The sequence below is a fragment of the Fringilla coelebs genome (assembly GCF_963513975.1).
Source record: "Fringilla coelebs genome assembly, chromosome: 5".
NCBI lineage: Eukaryota > Metazoa > Chordata > Aves > Passeriformes > Fringillidae > Fringilla > Fringilla coelebs.
This window is the reverse complement of record NC_140033.1, coordinates 49,852,221-49,873,358: the sequence shown is the minus strand read 5'-3', so window position 1 is coordinate 49,873,358 and position 21,138 is coordinate 49,852,221. Positions and strand designations below refer to the sequence as shown.

Genomic DNA, 21,138 nt, shown 5'->3' with positions numbered 1-21,138 from the left:
CAGACAGGGTCAAGGGAGGACACAGGGTCACCCTGCTGTGCCCCCTGGGTGAGAGGGACGTTTGGGATGGACTGCTGGAAGGACACCTGCTGCTCCAAGGCTGCCCTGCATCCAACCCCCCCCACAGGAACCAGGCAGCTCCATCCTGGCCAGCATGAAACCCTGGCCCATTCATGATGCCGAAGCCAGCAGGGTGGTGGGGTGAGGGAAGGGGGCAAACCTTTTCTCAGGGGAGTGTAAGCTGATGCCTCTGAGGTGGGGGATTCCCTCCTCCCAGGTTATCACCCAGCACAGGAGAATCCCCAGGGCCACCCTAAGGAGATCAAAGAGCTCCTCTGCCACTCACTCCATGGACTCAGCTCCACTGTCTCCTTCCATGCTCTGTAGAACCTGCAGCTCCCCAGGATCTGAAGGCTCCTGGGGATCTGCACGTTCTACAGAGCATGGAAATCCTGGCTTCTTTATTTCCAGGTTTCTCAGCCCCGCAGATGTGACTTGCATCACCTTGCCCTGGTTACTGGGTCTGCCTGCACCAGGATGCTGCTGCAGGACTTCATTGGATTTGTTCAGTCAGGCTGGGATCTGTCTCTCCAGCCTTCCTCCTGCTCCAGAAAGCATTGGGTGACAGTTGGCATCATTTGGAGTTCTCAAATCCAGCCAAAAACCCACTGGCTTCTGGGCAAACCTAGGGGGCAAGGGAGGAGGGAGTGCTGGCTTTGCGAGTGTTTTGGCATGCAGAAGAGGCAAGGTGAGCCAATACCATGACATGAACGACACCTGGACTGTGCTTGGCTTGGGTGGGCAGCGTTCCCTGCTGCCAGCCATGCCACCACTGGAGCAGGCCCTACCGTGGCTTTCCAAAATTCAGACACTGCAGAAGCATCTCAAGGCAGCAACTCTGTCCAAGGAACACCCAGCTGAGCCCAATCTCCCCTCCGGGTGAGACCTTATCACATGCTCCTGAAGGGCAGCCCTGAGGGAGCTTTGGTTGGAGCTGTACCCAGACACTGCCCTTTCCCAGCACCCAGAAGCGCTGCCTGCCCTTCTCTCCTGCCTGCCTGCAGGACCTCTCTGTCCAAAAGCAACTTGCTTTCCCCACCATACCTCCTACCACCAGCACTCCCCACCGAGAAGTTCAGCTGAGCCTTTTTATGCAGCTGCTACTGGCTGGAGGGTGATGGAGTGAATCTGGGGCTTCAATTACACAGGGAGATTTTTCACCATATTAGATCAGGTTGTGAAAAAGTGTACTTAAGCACATGTAATGGAGCTGGAAAAAGCCTAAAGCATTTTTCGGCCACCAAGTGCTAGGCTGTACCCTTATCTAATTCCATTATTAAAAGAAAGTGATGTGGGAGACCCATGGGAGACCCCAAAGCACTTGGGAAGAGGGTTGTTCAGGTTCCACTTGCTACAGCTTGGCCTTCCCAAATGTTCCCTCTTCCCTTAACATTCTAGAGTACTCCTTTGTCTTTTTTTCAGAGCTGCTCTGTGTCCAGAAAGGTCCAAAGACCAAACCAGGGCTGATCCATGGTGCCCAAGAAAGGTGCAGGATTCTTGTGTTTGACTGCAGAGCTGATCTGTGCTGGCTCAGGGCAAGCATTTCCATAGCCCTCCTCCCAAGCTCCACACATCACAGCCCACCCAAGGAAAACAACAACAAGTTTTGGAATGTAACAATTTATTGGGGTTAATTTTTTGTTTTAATTTTAAACTCCCCATTTCTGGCATTGATACAATATTCAAGAGCAGCAGAAAGAACAAAATGTACAAGAATACAAGAGTAATTAGCACAACCCCACCCCCAAACCTGGAGCAAACCAGTTTCTTGTAGGAAGCACCAAGGGAAGGAGTGATTCAATCACCCTTCCAGTGGCTCTGCCTCCCACCCATCCACTCTAGACAGAGTTTAGCCAGCTGGGAACTGGATTAAAAAACAAAACAAAACTGAACAAACACTATATTTAAAATGAAAATTGCAAGACAAAAAAAATAATATATAGATATACAATTCATCCGTGCACAATCCTTAAATGCTTTTTTTTTTTCAAAATAAAAAAAAATTACAAGATACATATTTAGGTTTATTTTAAATTAAAAAAAATTACCACCTTCACTGTGTATGCCAAGTGAGGGGAAATGAAGAGACAGATGGGTTGCACCAGAACTATCAGCACTTGGAGTTAGGGCTGACCTTCCCCAAGAGGAAGGAAGGGCTCTGATGCTGCCAAAGCTCAAGCACAGGCAGAATCCGAAGCACCCAAGTACCACAGAACACAGTGGGGTCACTTGCCTGCTCCAAGTTCAGTGTTTGCAGGAATCTGCAGCATTTGAGCCTAAGCTTGGCACAGGGGAAGGTGAAAGGAAGGAACAGATGAAGCAGGCCCCTGTCCTCCACCACCAGCAGACAACTTCCTATGCAAAAAGAAAACAAATGGGGGGAAAAAAAATCCCAAAGCAGAGAGTCTCCTCTATTCTTAGGGAGGGTACAAGGCTTAATGGCACAGGGGAGAAGAAGAAGGAGGACAGCACACAGAGTTGATTTGCTTGGGGGAGGTGCAGGCATGACAACTCTTTTCTAAAAAAAGTCATCACAACGATTAATTTTTTTGTTCCACTTGAGAACTTGACCTAAGATTCTGCCCCCGCTTTGCAGCTGGGGGCTGGAAGCAGCAGGCTCCCTCCAGGGCAGCCGAAGAGCAACCTACCTGTGCAAGAGCACCTACCTGCTGCTCTGCCCAGAGGAAAACCCTCAGTATCCCTAGAGAGCAGGGGCCAGCTGGGGGGCTGCTTGAGAGCATGGGAAAGCCCCATTAGTCCTATGAGGCCCTGAAGCCCCGCGAAGTGCTTTGACCCACCCAGCCGTGTTCCAGAGGTTTAATGTGAGCTCCAAGTGCTCAGCTGAACAAGGAATAAAGTAAAGAACCAGAGCCCTGCAATGGGAACGAACACTTTGCCTGCATGTCCCACCATGCTCCTTTCCTCCCAGCAGACACATTTTCTGAAGCGTTGCAGAAGCTGGCACTGCTCTGACTGCACCTTGCTGCAGGTCTGTCACCTTACTTTTCCCTGTGCCACAGCATGCTGCTTGCTGCCCACTTCCCAGCTCCACACAGCCCAGGGGCACAGAGGGCACCCCACTCCTCCATCTGCCAGTGCCTGGAGGGTGTGGGCTCAAAGCACAGAGCTCAGCTGGGGTGGAATGACCCTCAGGCCAAGGACTGTGCTTTGGATGGCCCTGGAGTCGTCGTTTCCCACCACAGAGAAGCTGGAATGCACAGAAGAGCTGCCAGAGGCAGCCAACCACCACAGGACTGTATCTCCACTCCTGGAGGGAGAAAATTACAGAAGGGAAGAAAGGACTCAAGAGTCCTGCTGCATGCTTACAGGTGAGGCAGGTGGGACACAGGGCACCTCAGAATCACCACACAACACAGTGTGTTGGCTCCTGGTGCCAAGACCGACCCTGCACAGAAAAGGGTGCAAATATCTTCGACCACATCCATCTGACGCAGGGCAATGGCAAAATGCGAGAGGAGCAGAGGACGGAAAGGCAAAGGTGAGGATGGAGATAGGCTCCAACATCTCCTGCCATCTACACCCTCAAAAAGAAACCAAACACAATGCACTCTGGGGAAGGATCTCAAAAACAGAAGTTAAAAGAAAATAAAGACACTTATTTTCTCAACCTCAGAGCACTGGTGAAATGAAGATACTTCCTGTAATTACCTGGGGAAGGAAGCACAGACAAGGAGCAGGGAATTTCTGAAGCAACACTGAGCACTCCATCTCTGTGCAAACACCTCGAGAGTTGGGCTGCCAGCACCCTCAGCAGGATGGTCTCCTCCACCCCCATCCCCTCTGCATGAGGGGGACAGAGACACAGGGCAGTGACACAGCTGGCAGAAAACCCATGGCAAGCCAAGAAGGAGCAGAACTTAGGAGGCACCGAATCCCTGACCCCAAGTTAACCCTCTACAGCAGATTGCCTTCAGAGCGGAGATCAGGGAGGCTGCGCATGGGGTGGTGGGTGAGACGGGGAGAAAGGGGGGAAGGAGGCTTTTTATATTCATATATTTATATATAAGAAGTAAATAAGATCCCAGCTCTTGCGTGATTATTGGGCAATTGAAAAATGCAGCAAAAGCAAGCGACATTGGAGTAAAAGGATGTGCCAGGCAAGGAGGAAGAAGTCTCGTCAGAAGGTGGGGAAGGAAGCAAAAGGGAAAATAAGCATTTAGCCAAACACGCACTCCAGGTTTGTCACACCTCCCTGGGAAGAAGGACCTGCTCCTGAGCAGCCCCACTAATGCCACAGCCTGGGGTGGGCAGAAGTATGGGGAACTCAGGACATCATCCTTCAAGCATGGCAACCTCTTTCGGCCAGGAAGTCCCCAGGGAGGTGATAATCTCTAAATGCTGGGAGCTGCTGAAGCCTCCTCTACAAAGAGGGGCTGGAGAAGGGAGTGATATCCCTAGGAAGACTCAGCTCAGAGACAGCTCCTCCTGGTAAAAAGCATTATTGTGGTTTTGATTTTTTTTTCTTTTTTATTTGTATATTTCACAAAATCTCCCTGGGAACTTCAATAAGGGGAGACAGAGAAATGCTCCCATTCTCTTTTGAAAACAGAATTTAAGCAGTGGCTCACCACAGCTGGGCCTGCTCACCACACTATTTCTGTTTTTCATCCCCAAAGGAGCTTGTATCTCATTAGCTTCATGCCCCTCCAGTCCCATGCTGCTCATTGAGAAGAGAGCCTGAGACAGGAGGTTTCTGTTCCAAGTTGAAAGCCATGGGAAGCACCAACAGTTTGATGGGCAGAGAGAGAATTTTCCAAGTGCAGTCCAGGCTATGGGAAGCATCGTGACATCAGTCATCTGCCACTGCAAAGCCACTGCAAAGGGCACAAGAGAAGTCCAGACAAGAAAAGCTGTTCAAGCGTCCCTGCCTACCATCTTCTGTGAGGACACCAACATCTGGTGGTTTCCCTCTTCCCTGCAGTCACTCCCACGTGCCAGATGAACACCAGAGACATCTTGGGCAGGGAAGCCAGCATACAAGAGCTGCCTCCTCGCTTTGAAGGAACGTTCAGGCAACTCTTCCCCACCATCCCAAAGGAAGCTGGAGAAGAAGGCTGCCCTACTTGAGCACAGTCCAGAGTGTTCCTCTCCCCTCTCCACCCTAAAAACTTACAGCATTTGCTGGCCTTGAGAAGAAGGTGCTCGTCCCTCAGCAACACAATCAGAGCACACAAGGCAGCGCTCTCATCTGCCTCTAGGGACCTGGCAACTGTCAGAGAAGGGGTGTTAGAGTACACAACAAAGGGATTCAGTTTTCTGTCCTGATGTGGTGAGTTCTACACAGAAAAATGTCATGCCCCATCTGGTATTGGAAGGAGTTTAAGAAACCTTACAGAGGAGAGGCATATCTGCTCTCCAGGAAATAAGCCCACCATGATTAATTCTGCTTGGATATAGGGGATGGAAAAGAGACAGCAACTTGGCAGGAAAGGTACATGCCAACCCCAAACGTTAGCAGCTTGCTGTGCATGCAAAGTAAGTCAACTGTTTCCATGTTGATGGCCTGATCCAGAAAACCACTTGGAGACTCCACCTTAGCTCACAGGAGAGGTATGGGAGGGAAGGGAACTCACTCCAACACTTGGGAGGCAAGGACGGGAAAGGTTTGTAGACAGGGTTCCTCCAACATGCAACTTGCCTTTTCAGCTCAGAGATCGCTGCTTAGTCCTAGAATGCCTTTCCCTCCAGTTCAAGCAAGCCAAACACCATCCCAGACACACATGCTTCGATACTACAAAATACTCTTTTCTCTAAGGACCATCTAATACCACTACAGTTTGTGCAATCACTGCATTTATTATTCATTTTTAAACTCTCTCGCTCTCTCCCTGTAGAAATTTTTTTTAAAAAACTTTTCTTTTTTTATGCAAAACTAATCATTTCACTTTTTCCACTCCATCATAAAATCTCCTCTAAAAACACGACAACGAGAACAAACATGGCACAGACACAGAGAATATTTCCCTGTTTTTGTTGATTTTTTTTCCTAAGGGTTATGGGGAAAGGAAGGGGATACTTTCAAATAAACTCCTCCCTCAATTCCATGCCCATTTTAAAAGGCACGGACGAATCTTGTTTCCTATCTCCATTAAGGAGCAAGGGCAAAAATTCAGAAGGAGGAGCACAGCCCACATGAATACGAAGGTAGGTTAGTCAGCCTCAAGTGTCTTGTCCACCTGAGGAAACTTGAGGCTACTGCTGCATTCAAGTTAGCAAATCTCTAACTCAAACCAGCACAGGATCCTCATTTCGGATCCAGAGGTTCAGGGTTTGGTTCCCACCCGGTGACCCACCCAGGGAGGGATTTGTCACACAAGCAGGTGAGCTGTGTCTGCAAGCCGGATCATACTCCTTTCTTCCTCCACAAAGAGGATCTACGGCACGAGTTTCTCTGCTGCAACAAGTCCCCTCATCTCCTCACCGCAGGAAGAAGGTCCTTGCGGAGCATCCCTACAATGACCCACTGTTTAACTCTTCACAGACAGTTCCCTTGCTTGCCACTCTGGAGAAAGGCAAAACCCCTTCAATTAAACAATTCCTGCCCCTTGCCCCCAAAGAACACCACACAAGAGACACTGGGGAAAAGAATTCTGCCAAGCAACACATCTTGGCCAAAACACATCAAGAGTTTCCTATTCAAGTTCCCTTTTATCTCCCACTTAAACGCTTCAACACTTTTTTCAGAACCGTGATACCACAAAACAAAACACAGCACCACATACACACCAAACAGTAACTTAACAACCTAAAGTGACTGGCCGGTTTGCATCCACCCCATAAAGCAGCTCCTCTTACCTCACAGCCACAGATTAGTTCTTATTCAGAAGGGGGAGGAAAAAGAGAAGAATCTCCTCGCTATTTTCCTAAGAAAGAGCTTTTTCCTATGCCTACAAACTGCTCATCTTTGAAGCTGCAGTCAAATGGATAGGCTATGCTAACATAAGGGATCCCTGGGTGTGCCAGGCACAGGAAAGATGCGCAAAAGAAAACCCAAACCAAAGAAAAACAAAAACCAACACCCACAAAAAATACAAGCAGGTATTAACACAGACACGCACACAAGTCCAACAAGTTATAGAAAGCCTTAGCTTGGTGAATGGATCAGGGAAGTCTCTTTCTCCCTGCCCCTAGCTTCAACTGTGAATGAAAGCACATCCCCGAAGAGTCCACTAAGCTCTTTAACCAAGGAAAGAAAAAGAAAGAGGTGTACCAAGGGTGGTGCTAACAGCACCTGGAATCCCCCTCAGACTGTCTGCACAGACACCCAACCACAACTGGTGTGAATTCACCGTTTCCCACAGCTTGGAATGCCACCCACTGCAAGGCAAGGTTTGTGGGGAGGGCAGCAAAGATTTTATTACACCAACCCAGGCGCTGGAGGCAGGGAATAGACACGCTCTGGGCACAAAAGCCCTAATTAAGGTCAGAAGCTGGTCTATTCCTCCACCACCCTGACAACGTCCCTTGGGCAGACAAATATTACTTCCCTCCCACAAATTGCCTCCCTTCTATCCTCAGATCACTACAACCACAAAATCACTACTGCAGGAGAGCACTCCTCAGAGCCAGCAGCTCCTGAACATCCTTGTGTGAAAGCACCAGAGGGGCCAATTCCACTTGTGTTCACCTGCCCAGGGCAGGCTTATAAGCAAATGAGCCCTGGCATGAGGAATTTTTTCCACCCTTTTCACCTCTGCAGCATGTTATGTAGAAGTGACACCCCTCTGCCCCATCCAGAGACAGGGCTGAGGGTTAGGCTCTCCCACCAGTTCATCAGCACCTCTTTTCCCTGCCTCTACAAGCTCGGTCCTGTGCAAGTAGAGGAAGAAAGCAGAGCAAAGGAACGGCTTCTCACCATGAAGCTTAGGACCCACACAGAAACAGAGCAAGCCAGAAATGGCAAGCAAAAAATAGAGCTTATTTTGGATGTGAACAAAGGTGGTCAGGGAAAGAGGGAGCTGTGGAATAAACAGCAAGCTGTGGTCTTACTCCCTCCTACTTGCTAGGGGTGAAGAGAAGGAATTTCTAGATCAGCTCACAGGAGCTTTGGGGGAAGAGATCCAGCGCACATGCATGCGATGTGAGAGAGACAGGTATTTCTTATGAGCACCTTTGGTTGACAGTTGTAAGGGCTGTTTCAGATGCTGAAAAGACAAAGGGGAAACCTCTTCCAGGCCACCCACCAGAGGGAGGGAAGAGCAGGAGGGGCACAACCAAGCAGGAGCGGCAAAAACAGGCAGGAAGAACAACCAACCTGCCTGAGCATCGACCCCTCCTTCCTTTGGAAGGAGCAAGAAGAAGCAAAGAGGGCCGGGGGAAGCTTACGCACGAGGTGGGAGAGCAGCCTCACGCGGCTGGGGCAGCGTCACGCTGTTGGCATCATCCTCCCGCAGACTGAAGGATGGATGCACAGCCCACTCCCGCTTCCGCCACAGAAGGACCAGAGAAAGGCATTTCATGCCCCTCTCTCCCAAACAAGTGCAAGTGATGAACATCAGAAGGAAGATATGGGCTGGAAGCAGACTCCTCTTTTCCTCCCTTTCTTCTGAGGAGCTGAACAGGTTGGAAGATGCAGGAGGAGGGATCGGGGCACCTGAAAGCACCCATACAACTGTCAAGGTAGCACCAATAGTCAGAGGAAAGGGGAAGCCGATATGAGGCATAGGCTGCATGGGGCACCCCCCCACCACCCCAGCTTTGTCTAAAGCACCTTCCAGGCATGACATTTAACCTGTCCTTCCCTCCCTCACTCTGAGGGCATCTGGATCAGCAACTGCCACAAGGACAGTAGAGGAGGGGGCAGATCCAGGCCGCAGGCCAGGAGGGGAAGGATGGCAGGATGGTAGTCATGGCAAGGGGGAAACAACAATGGAAGAGTCTGCATGCATGTTGTGGGAGAAGATCTGGAGGACATGGGCAAGGGCTCCAATCCTCTTGCATCCTCTCCTCCCAGGTTTGGAGCTCCTCTTCAGTTTTTGTCAAAGATAGGAGGGGAATGAGGAAGAGCAGCACCTTCCTCACCACCTGCACAGGCACACAGACACATGCTCACTCATCCCTCAGCCCCAAAGGCTCCACCGCCCGTTGGACAACACCACATTCAAGGACAAACAACCACTCCCCAGCCCCACCACAACCCTCCCTGCCTCCTCCTAGCAGTACCAACACCCAGGAACAGTGGGTGCTCCCATGCCCCCACTGACACACTCCAGCCTCCAGGCAAGAGGAATTGGGCAGGAGGAAAGGAGGAGGAAGGGTGGCAGTGAGGGTATAGGGACAGCCAAGGGGAGAAGGAGAGAACTAAGGACAGCCATTCGCACCACGACTTCTCTCAGGTAGAGCTCCCCCCACACCCCTGGAGTGGGGGGACCTGGTTGCTCACTTGCTGCCTCCTCCACCACTGCCCGCCGCCACCTTCTCAAAATCCTCTGCATTGCAGAACTCCTTGATGGTTACAGTGAGAAGGTTGCTGGTGACATCTGTGACCACCACATTAGAGCAAGGGGACATCTCAGGACGCCAGTCGCCAGCCTCCTGCTCCGGGTCAGAAGAGGAGAGGGACAAGGAGGGAGCCTGCCCCCCACTGCACCCTCCCGAGGGAGAACGCTTGCTGGTGGCAGCTGACTCAGGTGGGATTGAGAGGTCGAGGACCTCTGACTCACGCCAGTCGGGGATGGCTGGGCTGAGGGTCTCAGGGAGCAGCTTTGGAGGGGAATCATCTGGGTCGGAGGAGGACTGGGGAGCAGGTGATGGGCAGCCAGAGGAGCTGGAGCTGGGGGCATCATAGGGGGTGGAGCCCATAATGAGCCCACAGGAAGCTGCCTGGGAGCCTTCAGCCTCCCCCTTGCCCTCCAGAGAGGGGGTAGGTGCAGCAGATGGCTTATTGTAGAGCGAAAAGGTGCCAAACTTCATGTGGCGGATCTGAGTGCGGAGGACGCTCTCGCTGAACTTTTTGCTCTTGCCAATGACACGGTTTCGGGAAGGGATCTTGGGCCGAGCCAGGCCCCCGGCCCCATTGGCTGGCTTCCCACCTTTGTCAATGACTTTGAGGTTGAGGATGATGCGGCTGCGTTTGGGCTCGCGGGGTTTCACCTTACGGTTGATGATGCGGACGGTCTCCGAGAAGGGTGAGACAGGAGGACGAATGCCAGCCCCGCCACCCACGCTCCCGCCATTCTGGGGATCTGGACGGGGCAGGGGGCGCCGGGACATGCGGTGGCATCGCCGGATGTCTTTCTTGAGCCGGTGCACCGCGGCGCTGGAGTGGAGTTTGGGAGAGGAGGTACTGGAACCAGGCTTGACAGAAAAGTGTACATCCCCAATGTGGAGGGCCTCCGCTTGGGCCCGAGCCTGCGGTGGTGGGGAGAAAGAAAACAAACAGGGTCAGAGAGGCAGCCTAGCTGCAGCCAGATCTCCAATCGGGCACTGCTCACTTCAGGCCAAGCACTTACCGGCAGCACCATGACACATTTATACCCAACATCAATGACAAGCACAGATACACACCTACAAACTATTGATAGCTCCAGCACAGCCCCCAGAGAGACATAGGGCACTACCTATATCATTTTTGGGCAGCTGATGTCTCCCTAGGCTGTACCCCTGTTGACACATGCTTTCCCCAGGGAGAAACTGTGACTTCCCAGGCATGTTTCAGGGTTAGAGTTAATGGTCTCCAAAGCCCCCCTTGGTTGTCATCAAAGTGCACAACCCTCCACTATCAGCCAAAGGAGCCAGCATCATCTTAGGCACTTGAGGCTGTCAGTGCTGAGACAGCACCCAAACTTACAAAGGGATTGTACCAGGTTCTCTACAAATTGAATGTGAGATAAGAGGGAAGAGGCAGAGTAATGCCTAATGAGAACTGCCTCTGAAAAGCGTGGTAGAAGGGGGTCTTGAGGAACACAGATAGAGGCTGGTGAGAATGGTCTGATGGAGCTGCCTTCATTTAACGCAAGAAATTTAGAGATCTGATTTTTAACTAGGATCACATGGAAGTCATTCATTCTTACTGTGCTGCGAGAGCAAAGTCCAATGTTTAAAGCCAGAGATGAGGCCAGCTGGAATTCAAATAAAATTTAACTGCACCTCCTAAGAGGAGATTGACTTGTCCTTTTGAACACCATACTTATCTGAAACCTAGCACTGGACCAGAGCAAGAATAGCACCTGTTCAACTGCTCTGTGCCAGCCCTCCTCAAGAGCCAGGCCAGAGGAACAATATTTTTAAGCTCTTCTGGTGCCAAAAACTGCCCTGGTTCATGCAGCAGAGACAGGAACATTTTCTGGCAGCAGGAACAACAGCTTCATTGATAAGCTGGTGCTGTATGACCTCTGGGCATGGAAACCCAGAGTCTATTCTTACATCACATCTCATCAGAGCACTGTTGCTTGTACAGCCCATCTTTCCACCTGGACCCCGCTACTTGCTCAAGCCAGCCCCCTTCCATATTCCCTCTCAGCAGCGGTGACTTCAGGTAGAAGTCACGCAGGCCTGGAGGGGACAGGCGAGCCCCCACCCTGTGACTGCCCATCCCGCGAGCAGCTTCCCCCACCTCGTGGGCACAGAAAGAACTGCAGTGCTAGAAGACGACAGCTGCTTTTCCTCCCCAACTTTTCCATCCCGTTGCCCCTTGCACACGCCAAGATCGGGATGGCTTCTTGCCAACTAAGAGCTTAGCACTCAACTCCATCTCCTTTGTCACCCTGCAGGCTGTGCCTCCTACCAGAGAAATGCCTGGGGAAAAAAATGTGCATGTAAAGGCAGGGATCTAACAGATCTAAGCGAGGGGCCCAGCCAGCCCTGCACAAAAAGCTCAAAGTCCTGGGCCTACAGCTCCAGAGCTTTGCTGTTAGCCAGAGCCCCTCTTCTCCCACAGAGACACCCATGGGAACCACAGAAGATCCTGAATGAGCAGAGAATGGAGACGTGAAGACATTTTGTTCCTCTCCTGACTAACACTGGATGATCACAGCCTTCAGTACTACTTGTATTCTGGCTTTAAAAGGACTGCAAAAATGAGGCCTCCTCTGACTGTACAAGAAAACACAAACTGAAGGCTCATCCTGACTGGGGACCTAGACTCTGTGTCAGCCAACTGACAAAGAAACAGAGACAAGTAAGCCCAACCCCAAGGCAGGCACAGCCACTCTGCACATTAACAAACAGGGCTGTTGCCACCTAGCTAAAGGGAAGTGTTCCCAGCACACACAATCCCCAACATTTTTTCTGCTGTAGCAGAAAGCATCCTCATGTCCATCAAGTTATTCCATGCCCCAAACTGTTGAGAAAGTAAGACACAGTTCCTGTCACAGGCCTCGTACAGGCCTGAGCCCAGCAGCAGGACCGGATAACTCCCTGCACCACACATCAACTCTCCGCCTCGAATCAATACACAATACACAATTGGAGACACTGCAGACCCAGTCAGGAGGGCATAGGCAAATGCACGTTTGGGCTGTGCTTACTCCATCTCTTCATGGGTCCCTCCGAAGCAGGTGGCAGACATAAGGACAAGCTAAAGTTTGCTTTCTGACATTACATACCAGCACAGCCTGAATTAACAAATTTGCTCCTTTTCATCCTGCTCCACACCACAGCCAGCCCTTCCAGCATTGCTGCTCTTGTGCTTTGGGTTTCTTACCAATTTACCACTGCTGAACCAAGAGCAAAATGCAAAACATCCCATTCCAAAATACAGGACAGGGAAGCCAGGCAGAGGCTACAGACAGATGCATCACTGAAAATCCTTCTACAGCTTCAGTGGATGGACGCAGGTGTCCTTCAGAGTCTCTCCCACTGCCAACACTGCACATCTTTCAGATTAATTGCCTAGCCCTTAGTCATGCCTTCGAGTGAGGAGTTCTGCCCCCTCTGTGCCATTCTGCTCCAAGTCAAATCTAATTGCCACCTTCCACCAGTACGGCCTCCATCACCCAGGAGAGAAAGAAGGCAGCTTCCCAGAAGTGTGGGGGAAGCAGTCACAAACACCCTCAGTTTCCTTATACACCCCAAAAATTCCTGAGCAAAGCTTCCCATCAGCCACATTAAACAAAGTGATAATGCTGCGATGGTTACTACCTGGTCACTTCCACTGCCCTGTTGCTTTTACTTTCTCTTTCTGCACACATTAATCAGTTCCTGGCCTGTTTTCACAGAGAGACCTGTCTTGGTTTTGTGCTTGCTCAGCAGCTACTGCAGAGCCCTGGTACATGGCTTGGACTTTTCCAGTGTGCCAGAACCAGTGGGTCTCATTTATGTGCCATGTGTCTGCGTGTCCAGTTACTTCTGGGGCACTTTCTCAAGGCTGAAGCTGTTTCTAATTCATGTTTCAGCTATCTGCCTTTATTAAATTCCAACTTCAGTAGAGTCCAGGTGGTCTACACACAGCATTGATACTTTAGTCAGATTATTAACAGAGAGGGTTAAGTTAGGGCCCAACAATCCTCCCCTGCTGCTACACTGCTATCCCCAGTGACCAGCTTCAATGCAAGTTCCAAAGAGCATTATGCAAATATTCAGCTTACCTTGAGATTGTTTTTCCAGGTAAGGTTTCAAGAAAAATCGTATCAGATGCTTTATCTAAGACCAGCCCCCAGAGCTTTCTCACTTGGGAAGCTCAGTATTCCTACCACAGGATCAGGTTTATTCAGGCATCACCTACATGAACCTCACCCCTGCAGAGGACAGCATAGAGGCTCTCCTTCCCCTGCTTCCAACTTTAGATTAACCAGCTTGCTACCTTTGGTTTGGAGAAGACTCAACATTCAGTTTTATCTGCTGGAAATGCACTTCTCCCTGCTCTGGAACCATTCCTCGATCACAATCACAAGCCATATGACGATAAGGTCTTTGAAAAACAAACCTGCTGAATCCTTTGAGCTGTGTCACCACAGTTTGCTCCTCGGCTCACGAGTTTTCCACACAGAAACCACCTCTCTAGGTTTTGCTGCTTTCACCAGCAGGATGTGCTCACTGCTGAAGAGGTACTCAGCATGTATACGAAGTAATTCATTCTCTGCTTACAGCTCAGCCTACATCAGGATGCAGTTTCTGGAAGCTTGCTGCAGTGCTCTGTCATGAGAGCAAGCCAATTGCTGGGATTGCTTCCCTTCCCCCTCTTCCCGTCTGGGATATGTATCACCTTTATTTATCTTGTACAGCTCCCCCTCACTGCCCCTGGGAACTAGTGTATCTCCCCCATTCCCTACTATTTCTGAATAAGTGTCCCTTGAGGCCCAGCAAGCATATTTGTTCATTCATTCCCTTAACGCACCGAGGCACACAAGCACGTACACAGACACGTGCTTAGAAAGGCCTCTCTTACCTGATTTGTATCAAAATCTCTACGATTTGGAAGAAAAAAACAAACCAAAGACCTTGTAAGGCAGTGGATTTCTAGTGAATTATTTTAAAATTTCGCCAATTCCAGTAGTGCTGCCACACCATAGTAGCGCTACTCTCTCATAAATTACTGGCTCTGCTTTGTCTTTTATTCTCCACCTGCATTCCCACAGTCTTTGCTCCCAACAGCATTTGCAAGAGCTCTTCTCTCCCCTTTTTGGCTGCCATTCTGCCTTTTTATCACCCTCTTTCTTCTGCAGTCTTCCAAGTGACAAGGCAAAAGCAAGCCAGTTCATAGCACAGCTCTCCCAAGCAACACTGCCATAAACTACAGTTTCCCTCTGGATTGGGAACAAAATGCCACAAAAGAGGAACGGTCTGTTTTCAAATTACTCAGGATAATTTACGAACAGGGAGGAGATCAAAAGAAACCCAATTCCAGCTTTGGAGTTCAAGAGAGGGCGAAAGGACAGAGCACCATGCGGTTCAGCCCCTTCTTCCCCCACTCTCCTACTAAGAATCCCTTTACCCTTGTTCTCCCTTACTTCTTCCTTCCCATTAACCTTCTTCACTCCTGTCACCTTAGTATTTATGGCCACCCCAACTAGGGGTCTTTGCCAGCCACCCACTGAGCTTGCAGATCAGGCTCTGTCTCTGAATAGCATTTGCTAGACTTTATTAGATGAGTTGGTGAGGTTTGCATTCCACACAGCAGAGTGCCTAGAGAAAAAAGTGAAATAAAAAGAGCAAATCGAGCAGGAGAAAAAGAGGAAGATCACTACAGCACATGCTATGTCTCTTTGTAACCTCACACCAGCATCCATGCTGAAGGGCCTGTCCTCAAGGATGACTTCTGCCAGACACCTGAAGAGCCTTACACAGTGCTGCCTGTTTCAGACTAAGAACTTTGTTTCCCATCTGCTCACCAAAGGGCTGCAGCACACCAGCAGCCTCCCAAGAATCACAGTCTCCTGCCAAGCCTGAACTCAGCTGTGGGAAAGTTTGCCCCAAGCATGCAAAGGATAAAGACCCATTTCCTGCCCAAAACTGTGCAGTTGAAGTTTGCAGGGGTCGCTTTCAACACCGGCCATCTTGAAAGCGATATTACAAAGCCTGAACTGTGATGTGCCTCTGCAGTCTGATCGAAAGGGCAAGTGTTAGACAGCTCTCAGAAACAGGAGCCCGGCTTTCAAAGGCAGCAGGTGGTCGAAGATGCAGCTTTTCAAAGCTTTTCCAAAGGCGTGGGCCACTAACCTGCTGGAATGCTTTCTGCAAATCCCCCTGGGTGCCTATCTGCAACTTTTGAGAACTAATCCCAGGATAAACCTAGTCCCAACTGCAGGCTAAAACACCCACACAAGACAAGGGACTGAGTGGCATATCAGGACACTTTGATGCCATTCTGGAGACTCAGAAGCCCAAGTTTAAGCACCGATACACATGAAAAATCCTAGCAAGCCACCCAGTCAAGGGCAGACTACTCCATCAAAGCAGTCCTAGGCCAGATTTCTGGTTAAACATCATTGCATCCAGGCCTAATCTGTTCAGTTAACAGATCAAAAAGAATATTGTTCTAACTGCCAACTCCAAATACTCCCTCTGGGATACAAGAATCAAATTTCTTCCCCTGCTTCCGAAATTCTCACTGGCAAGAGATTCTGCAGCTGAAAGAACTGAAAATACTGTTAGCAATGCACGAGGCAGAACCCAATCCCACTCCTCCCCCAGCAGAACCAGTGCTGCAGGGCTAGAAGAGGTCAAATGCGCATCTTCAGGGGTCAGAAAAATTAAGTTACAAACCATCTCGCTGTCTCTGTCGTAACTCTAGCTGCAGTTGTGTCGATTGTGGTTTGCCTGAACACAGCTCAAACAAGTTCAGATGGGGCTGGCTCAGACAGAGTTACTTTTTGCTGCCTGGTCTGGGGTGTTATTTTTAGGGTAGGATCCGAAGTCATAGAGGAACAGCAAGTCAGAGGACTAACAGTTCCACCAGCTCTGTTTCCCAGAGGTGCAAACCAAGCAGCAGTGGTAGCACTCTGCCCTGCCAGCCTCTCCCACAACGTGGCACCAGCCTTCAGGAGAGCTGATCTTGCTCCCTATCACGAGTCATCTTCTACAAAGTACCAAGCCAGCTCTGCAAACCTACAGGTTTCCATTACCATTTGAGGAGCTGGCAGGAGGAAGATGTGCCACAGAAACACGTCACGGATGTGATTCAAAGGATGCTGCTGAATAATTCACGTTAAGTTTAGGGGAGTTTTAAAGGGTAAGGGGAAAAGAGAAGCAATGAGTGGGTTTTGAGTTCGGGGGTTGGTTTTGGTTTTTTAATGAGTGAGAATGAGTAATTTTTTTTTTTAATGAGTGATATGGCAATAGATATGGCCATATCACACACAGAATCAAAAATAAAAGAAAGTGATTACACATAGCATAGTCACCGCTCTACAGCTCTGAACAGTGTCAGGTGTTACAAATACCAGAATTTTTTAATGCAGGCAGAGGACGATTTCAAGCTGGTGATTTTCCCTTCAAGTGTTCCTTTGCATTGTTGGAAATTTAAACACAAAAGTTACATTTAATGCATGACTGCCAGAAAGAGGAAAGCCAACTAGTCTGTGTTCCCTCAATACAGCATAAGAGGTAGCACATTATCAGGTATGTTTGTAATTCTCAGGCTACAGATACAGAACACTGTTAGCAGAAAAACAGGCAACCGGGGAGGACAGTTCCATCAGCAGGACTTCCCAAGGATTACCATGGTCCCCTGGGTTTCACGCAGAGCATCAGAATACGCCTGCTCCTGCATTTCTTCTGTGTGCTTCATTAAGCCCTCTCAAAGCAGAGAAGAGGTGACACCCTACTCCTCACTGTGCTTTCTGGTGCTCATGCAGTTAAAAGTGCTGTGCTGACTTGAGTAAAGCTCCTACTGCTGCCAGGCAAAGGGAAGTATTAACCTGTTTCACAGATGGGGAAACACGCACAAAGCCTAAGTGACTTGCCCAAAGCCACAGGATGACTTGGTGATAGTGATGCCTTACTACAGGGTCCACACTGGCTGTTCCAGGGCTTCCTATCAGAATAAAACCAGGGGAACTCCAGACTTGCTCATCTCTCTAAACTGTACAAAGGTATGTTCTTTCTATGCTCATAAGCCTGAGATTGTGACAGCTGGAGAGGAAGGGGAGGGAAGTAGAGCAAGGCATTTAATCTGTAAACTAATAAATTCACAGAGCTCATGTAACAGTCATGCAGCTAGCAGAGTTCTTAATTAAAAAAAAAAAGGTAAAAATACTGAGCAAGTAGGCCTGCACTAGGGACTACCCTCCTTGCTCTTCTCTGCAAGCAAACAGAGATGCTACGACATCTTGCAGAGATGCTGAGTCTATCAGAAAAGAACTGGAAACTTCAGCTACCTTCCTATGCAGAGGTGAAACACTCCTCCTCCTCCCAGCCACCCCCCACCCTCTGCAAAAGCAAAACAAGCCTGCAGTTTACCGATCAAAGCATGAACCCTTCATGAAACTCCCGTGGAGCACCTACATCCTTAAATGCTATCAGAGGAGCACAAGTGGCAGTGGGATTCCCGCCTCTGCTGCCTGACCGCTCAGCACCCTGCTAAGTTGCAGGGCACGGGTTGGATGGAACAGCCTGCTGAAGGAAGAGGGAACAAGACTGGCTAGCTCTCCACTGCGGCAACAGAAGGCCACGAGAAGGAGAGGATATTGGAAAAAGAGACTGCAGGCTCACCAGGCACATCTGCGTGTGCTGACCGTCCTGCTGAGGCACCCGTCGCACGCACACGCGCTCTCCCCTCACACGCTTCTGCGCCTCTGCCCACCCCCCCTTTCCTGTCGGGTTTTCCCCGCGCTCCCAGAGCCAGGCATCAGGCACAAGTCACTTGAAAGTCCAGTCCTTCCAAGGGCACGCACCAGCAAGGTTTGAGAGATTTTTTTTTTTTGCTAGGCCTAAGTTATTTAATTAAGAGTTACCTTCAGCAGAAAAGTTTTAGGTTTAGGTCCTCTCTTCTTGGGCCCGTACAGCTCACGTTCTCGTTCCCTTTAGGGAATCAAATTTTTCAAGAAGTTAAAACTTTTCCCAAAGGGAAAAACAGAAACATACAAGTTAAAGGGAAAAAAAAAAACAAAACAAAACCAGAGGAAAAAAAACCGGAAAAAAAAAAAGGAACGTCTGGACGCTGTTTCCCGCTCGCCCACCCAAAGTCAAACCTGCTGCTGCAGCCCCCCCAGCCCAGGGTGGGGGATGAACACTCACTTCTGCTCGAAGGCGGCGATGAGGCGGGAGTCCAGGATGTTCTCCTCGGGTTCCCAGGTGCTGTACCTGCCGGGGCGGGAGCAGCGAGGGGACAGGCGAAGCGGTTAGCGCCCAAATCCCCCCGCAGCCGCGCACACAGATACCTCCCCCTCCATCCCACTCCGCCCCATCCCATGCCCCCCATCCCCGCAGCCCGGGCGGGATACACTCACTTGATGGCCCAGCCTTTCCATTTCACCAGGTACTCGATGCGCCCCTGCAACACACGGGGGAGAAGACGGGGGGGGAGGGGGGGGGGGTGTGAGGCGGGGGCCCGGCGGGCGGGCCAGCGGCGCGGCCGGGGCCCGGCAGCGAGGACCGAGGTTGGGGGGGAGTCCCGCAGCCCCAGTGAGGGCGGCCCCTCACCTTTCGGATGCGGCGCTTGATGATGGACTCGGCGGCGAAGACGCGCTCCCCCACTGCAGACAGCTCCATCTTGCTGCTCCCCCTCGGCGGCGGCGGCGCCCACAGCCCATAATAATCCCGCCCGCCCGCGCGCGCCGCCCCGCCCCCTGGCCCCGGCCCCGCCCTCCTCGTGCCGCCGCCGGCTCGCGCACGCCCGCGCGCCCCCTCCCGCCGCGGCCGCGCGTGACCCGCCCCCCCGTGGGTAAAGGCTCTTAAAGGGGCCGCGGCCCGGGCAGCGCGGGGGGCGCGGAGCCCCGGGCCCGTGGGACGGCGCGCAGCGAGGAGAGGAGCGAACGGAAGCCAATCGAATCCCGCCCGGGCAGATCCCCGGCATGGCGGCGGTATTGCCCCTTCCCGCCCGAACGGGGCCTTTTTTTTACTTAAAACAATGGCGGCAGCCTCTTCTTCTCCCGCTGCAGATGCACCGTCACCCGCTCTCCCCAGCAAGGAAGCAGGCAGCCTTGAAGCACGTACCAAGGCAAAAACTAGCAATAAAGGCGCTTAAATATTTTCTTTCCTTTTTCTGTGTTTTATTCCGTTTAGCCCGTGTGAGTGTGTGCCAGTATAAGGTACAATTTTTGAGCCAGTGTAAGGTGCTGCAAGGTAAATGGGCCAAGCATGCTACATAAACCTGTAAGGAAACCAGAAAAATGTTAAGTCACTTAGAGGAATTCCCTGCCCTGACTATTACTGCAAACCCCTAATTAATTTGCAGCATACTTTACAGTCTCTTGCAGGTGCTAAAAAGACAAAAATCTCAGTCAGAAATCATTCTCTGTGATTCAAAGTGGAAGTTCATGGCCCTGAAGCTGTATTTGTGTGGAATGCAGGGTCCACCCTTACCTGGAGGACCTTATCTGGCCCGTTCTGCTTTCTCACCTGCTTTTTGGGTGAGGAGGCTGTGCATTTCAGATACCCTCTGGAAAAAGTGGGAGCTGTGATGAGGGCTAGAGGGAACAGTTGTCCTGCATTTGCTGCTCTTTCTAAATCCACCATGACCAGCAAGGTACCTGCAGAGTGCTGGAATCCCTCTGCTACCTGCTCCTCAGCTGTGCTGGCAGGGACCCCTCACAGCCCCTGTGACCCTCACCAACCCTTTCTACATTTGCATTCACATTCCCTTTCCACCTCTTACTCAGGGGTTTCACCCAGAAGGAGGAAATTCTGGAAACAGCTATATTATGGCTATTATATCAGTTCTAGTAGGGATGGATTTCCCAAAGTCAAGGCAGGCAGACAACATTCAAAAATGAATGTTTTCCTCACTGCCTGTGATTCAGGCAAGATCTGTTCAGAGTGTTTTTTTCTTTTTCACCTTAGCAGCTGAAGTACTGCAGCCAACACAAGCTCTCTGCCCAGAGGAAAAGTGACTCAGGAGAGGATGTGCTTCCCACTGCCTTGTCCCCATCTGCAGTGGGGTTAGTGGAGAGGTTGCTGGATGTCGATGGAGACAATCCCACAGACCCTGGTTCAGGACATGTGACCAGTTCGGAGAAGGACGTGTTTCTGCAGTCAGGGACTGAAACACAGCGTGCTTCATCACTGCTAATTCTGCATTTAGGTCATACCCCTCACTTCGAGCATAGGCTCTAAGAGGCCCTTTCTCAGGTGTTTGGCATCACAGGCCAGGCAAGAAAAAAGTCCAAAACGAGATCTCCCCTACAGTGGGTCAAGTCCTTCTGGACTGCCCCTTTTCTCTAGACACCACCTTTTTTAAATTTCAGTTCTTCATACACTTAAAGGTGACTCCAAAAGAACAAGTCCATCACACCCATTGCATTTTGCTTTTCACTTTTTTAACTTTGCACATTAAGTGTTCATTAACAGCATCCACGTTTAAATTAGCATTTGTTACTGCTCACTTTGTTTAAACAACTCCTTTTACATTTGTAGCTGAGTGTCAAGAAACTGAGCTTTCAACTACCGACTGAGCTTTCCACCCCCAAAAGTAGGCACCCTTAAATCAAAAGGGTGAAAAGTCTTTGCGTGGCTACACAA

The 21,138-nt window shown here is 50.4% G+C and overlaps 1 protein-coding gene across 2 annotated transcripts; it reads right to left on the bottom strand.

Moving 5' to 3' along the window:
* Nucleotides 1-1,677: 1,677 nt before the first annotated feature.
* On the bottom strand, nt 1,678-19,184 carry CBX6 (chromobox 6). Of its 2 annotated transcripts, none has more exons than XM_084206012.1 (5): nt 19,102-19,184; nt 18,909-18,952; nt 18,697-18,762; nt 18,414-18,480; nt 1,678-10,431 (listed from the first exon to the last, which is right to left on the bottom strand). In XM_084206012.1, the coding sequence occupies exons 1-5, from the start codon at nt 19,168-19,170 to the stop codon at nt 9,460-9,462; spliced, it is 1,218 nt and encodes a 405-aa protein (XP_084062138.1). In that variant the 5' UTR covers nt 19,171-19,184; the 3' UTR covers nt 1,678-9,459. The 2 variants fall into 2 exon arrangements, with proteins under 2 accessions (XP_084062138.1, XP_084062139.1); XM_084206013.1 differs by having other exon boundaries at nt 1,678-10,377.
* Between the last annotated feature and the right edge of the window lie 1,954 nt (nt 19,185-21,138).

Bases quoted from the DNA above. Each gene is read 5' to 3' on its own strand.
- CBX6 (XM_084206012.1), bottom strand. From the start codon at position 19,170: ATGGAGCTGTCTGCAGTGGGGGAGCGCGTCTTCGCCGCCGAGTCCATC. The intron at 18,763-18,908 runs GTGAGTGTATCC...CCGCCCCGGCAG, and splicing joins TGGAAAGGCTGGGCCATCAA to GTACAGCACCTGGGAACCCG. The intron at 18,481-18,696 runs GTGAGTGTTCAT...GATTCCCTAAAG, and splicing joins ATCGCCGCCTTCGAGCAGAA to GGAACGAGAACGTGAGCTGT.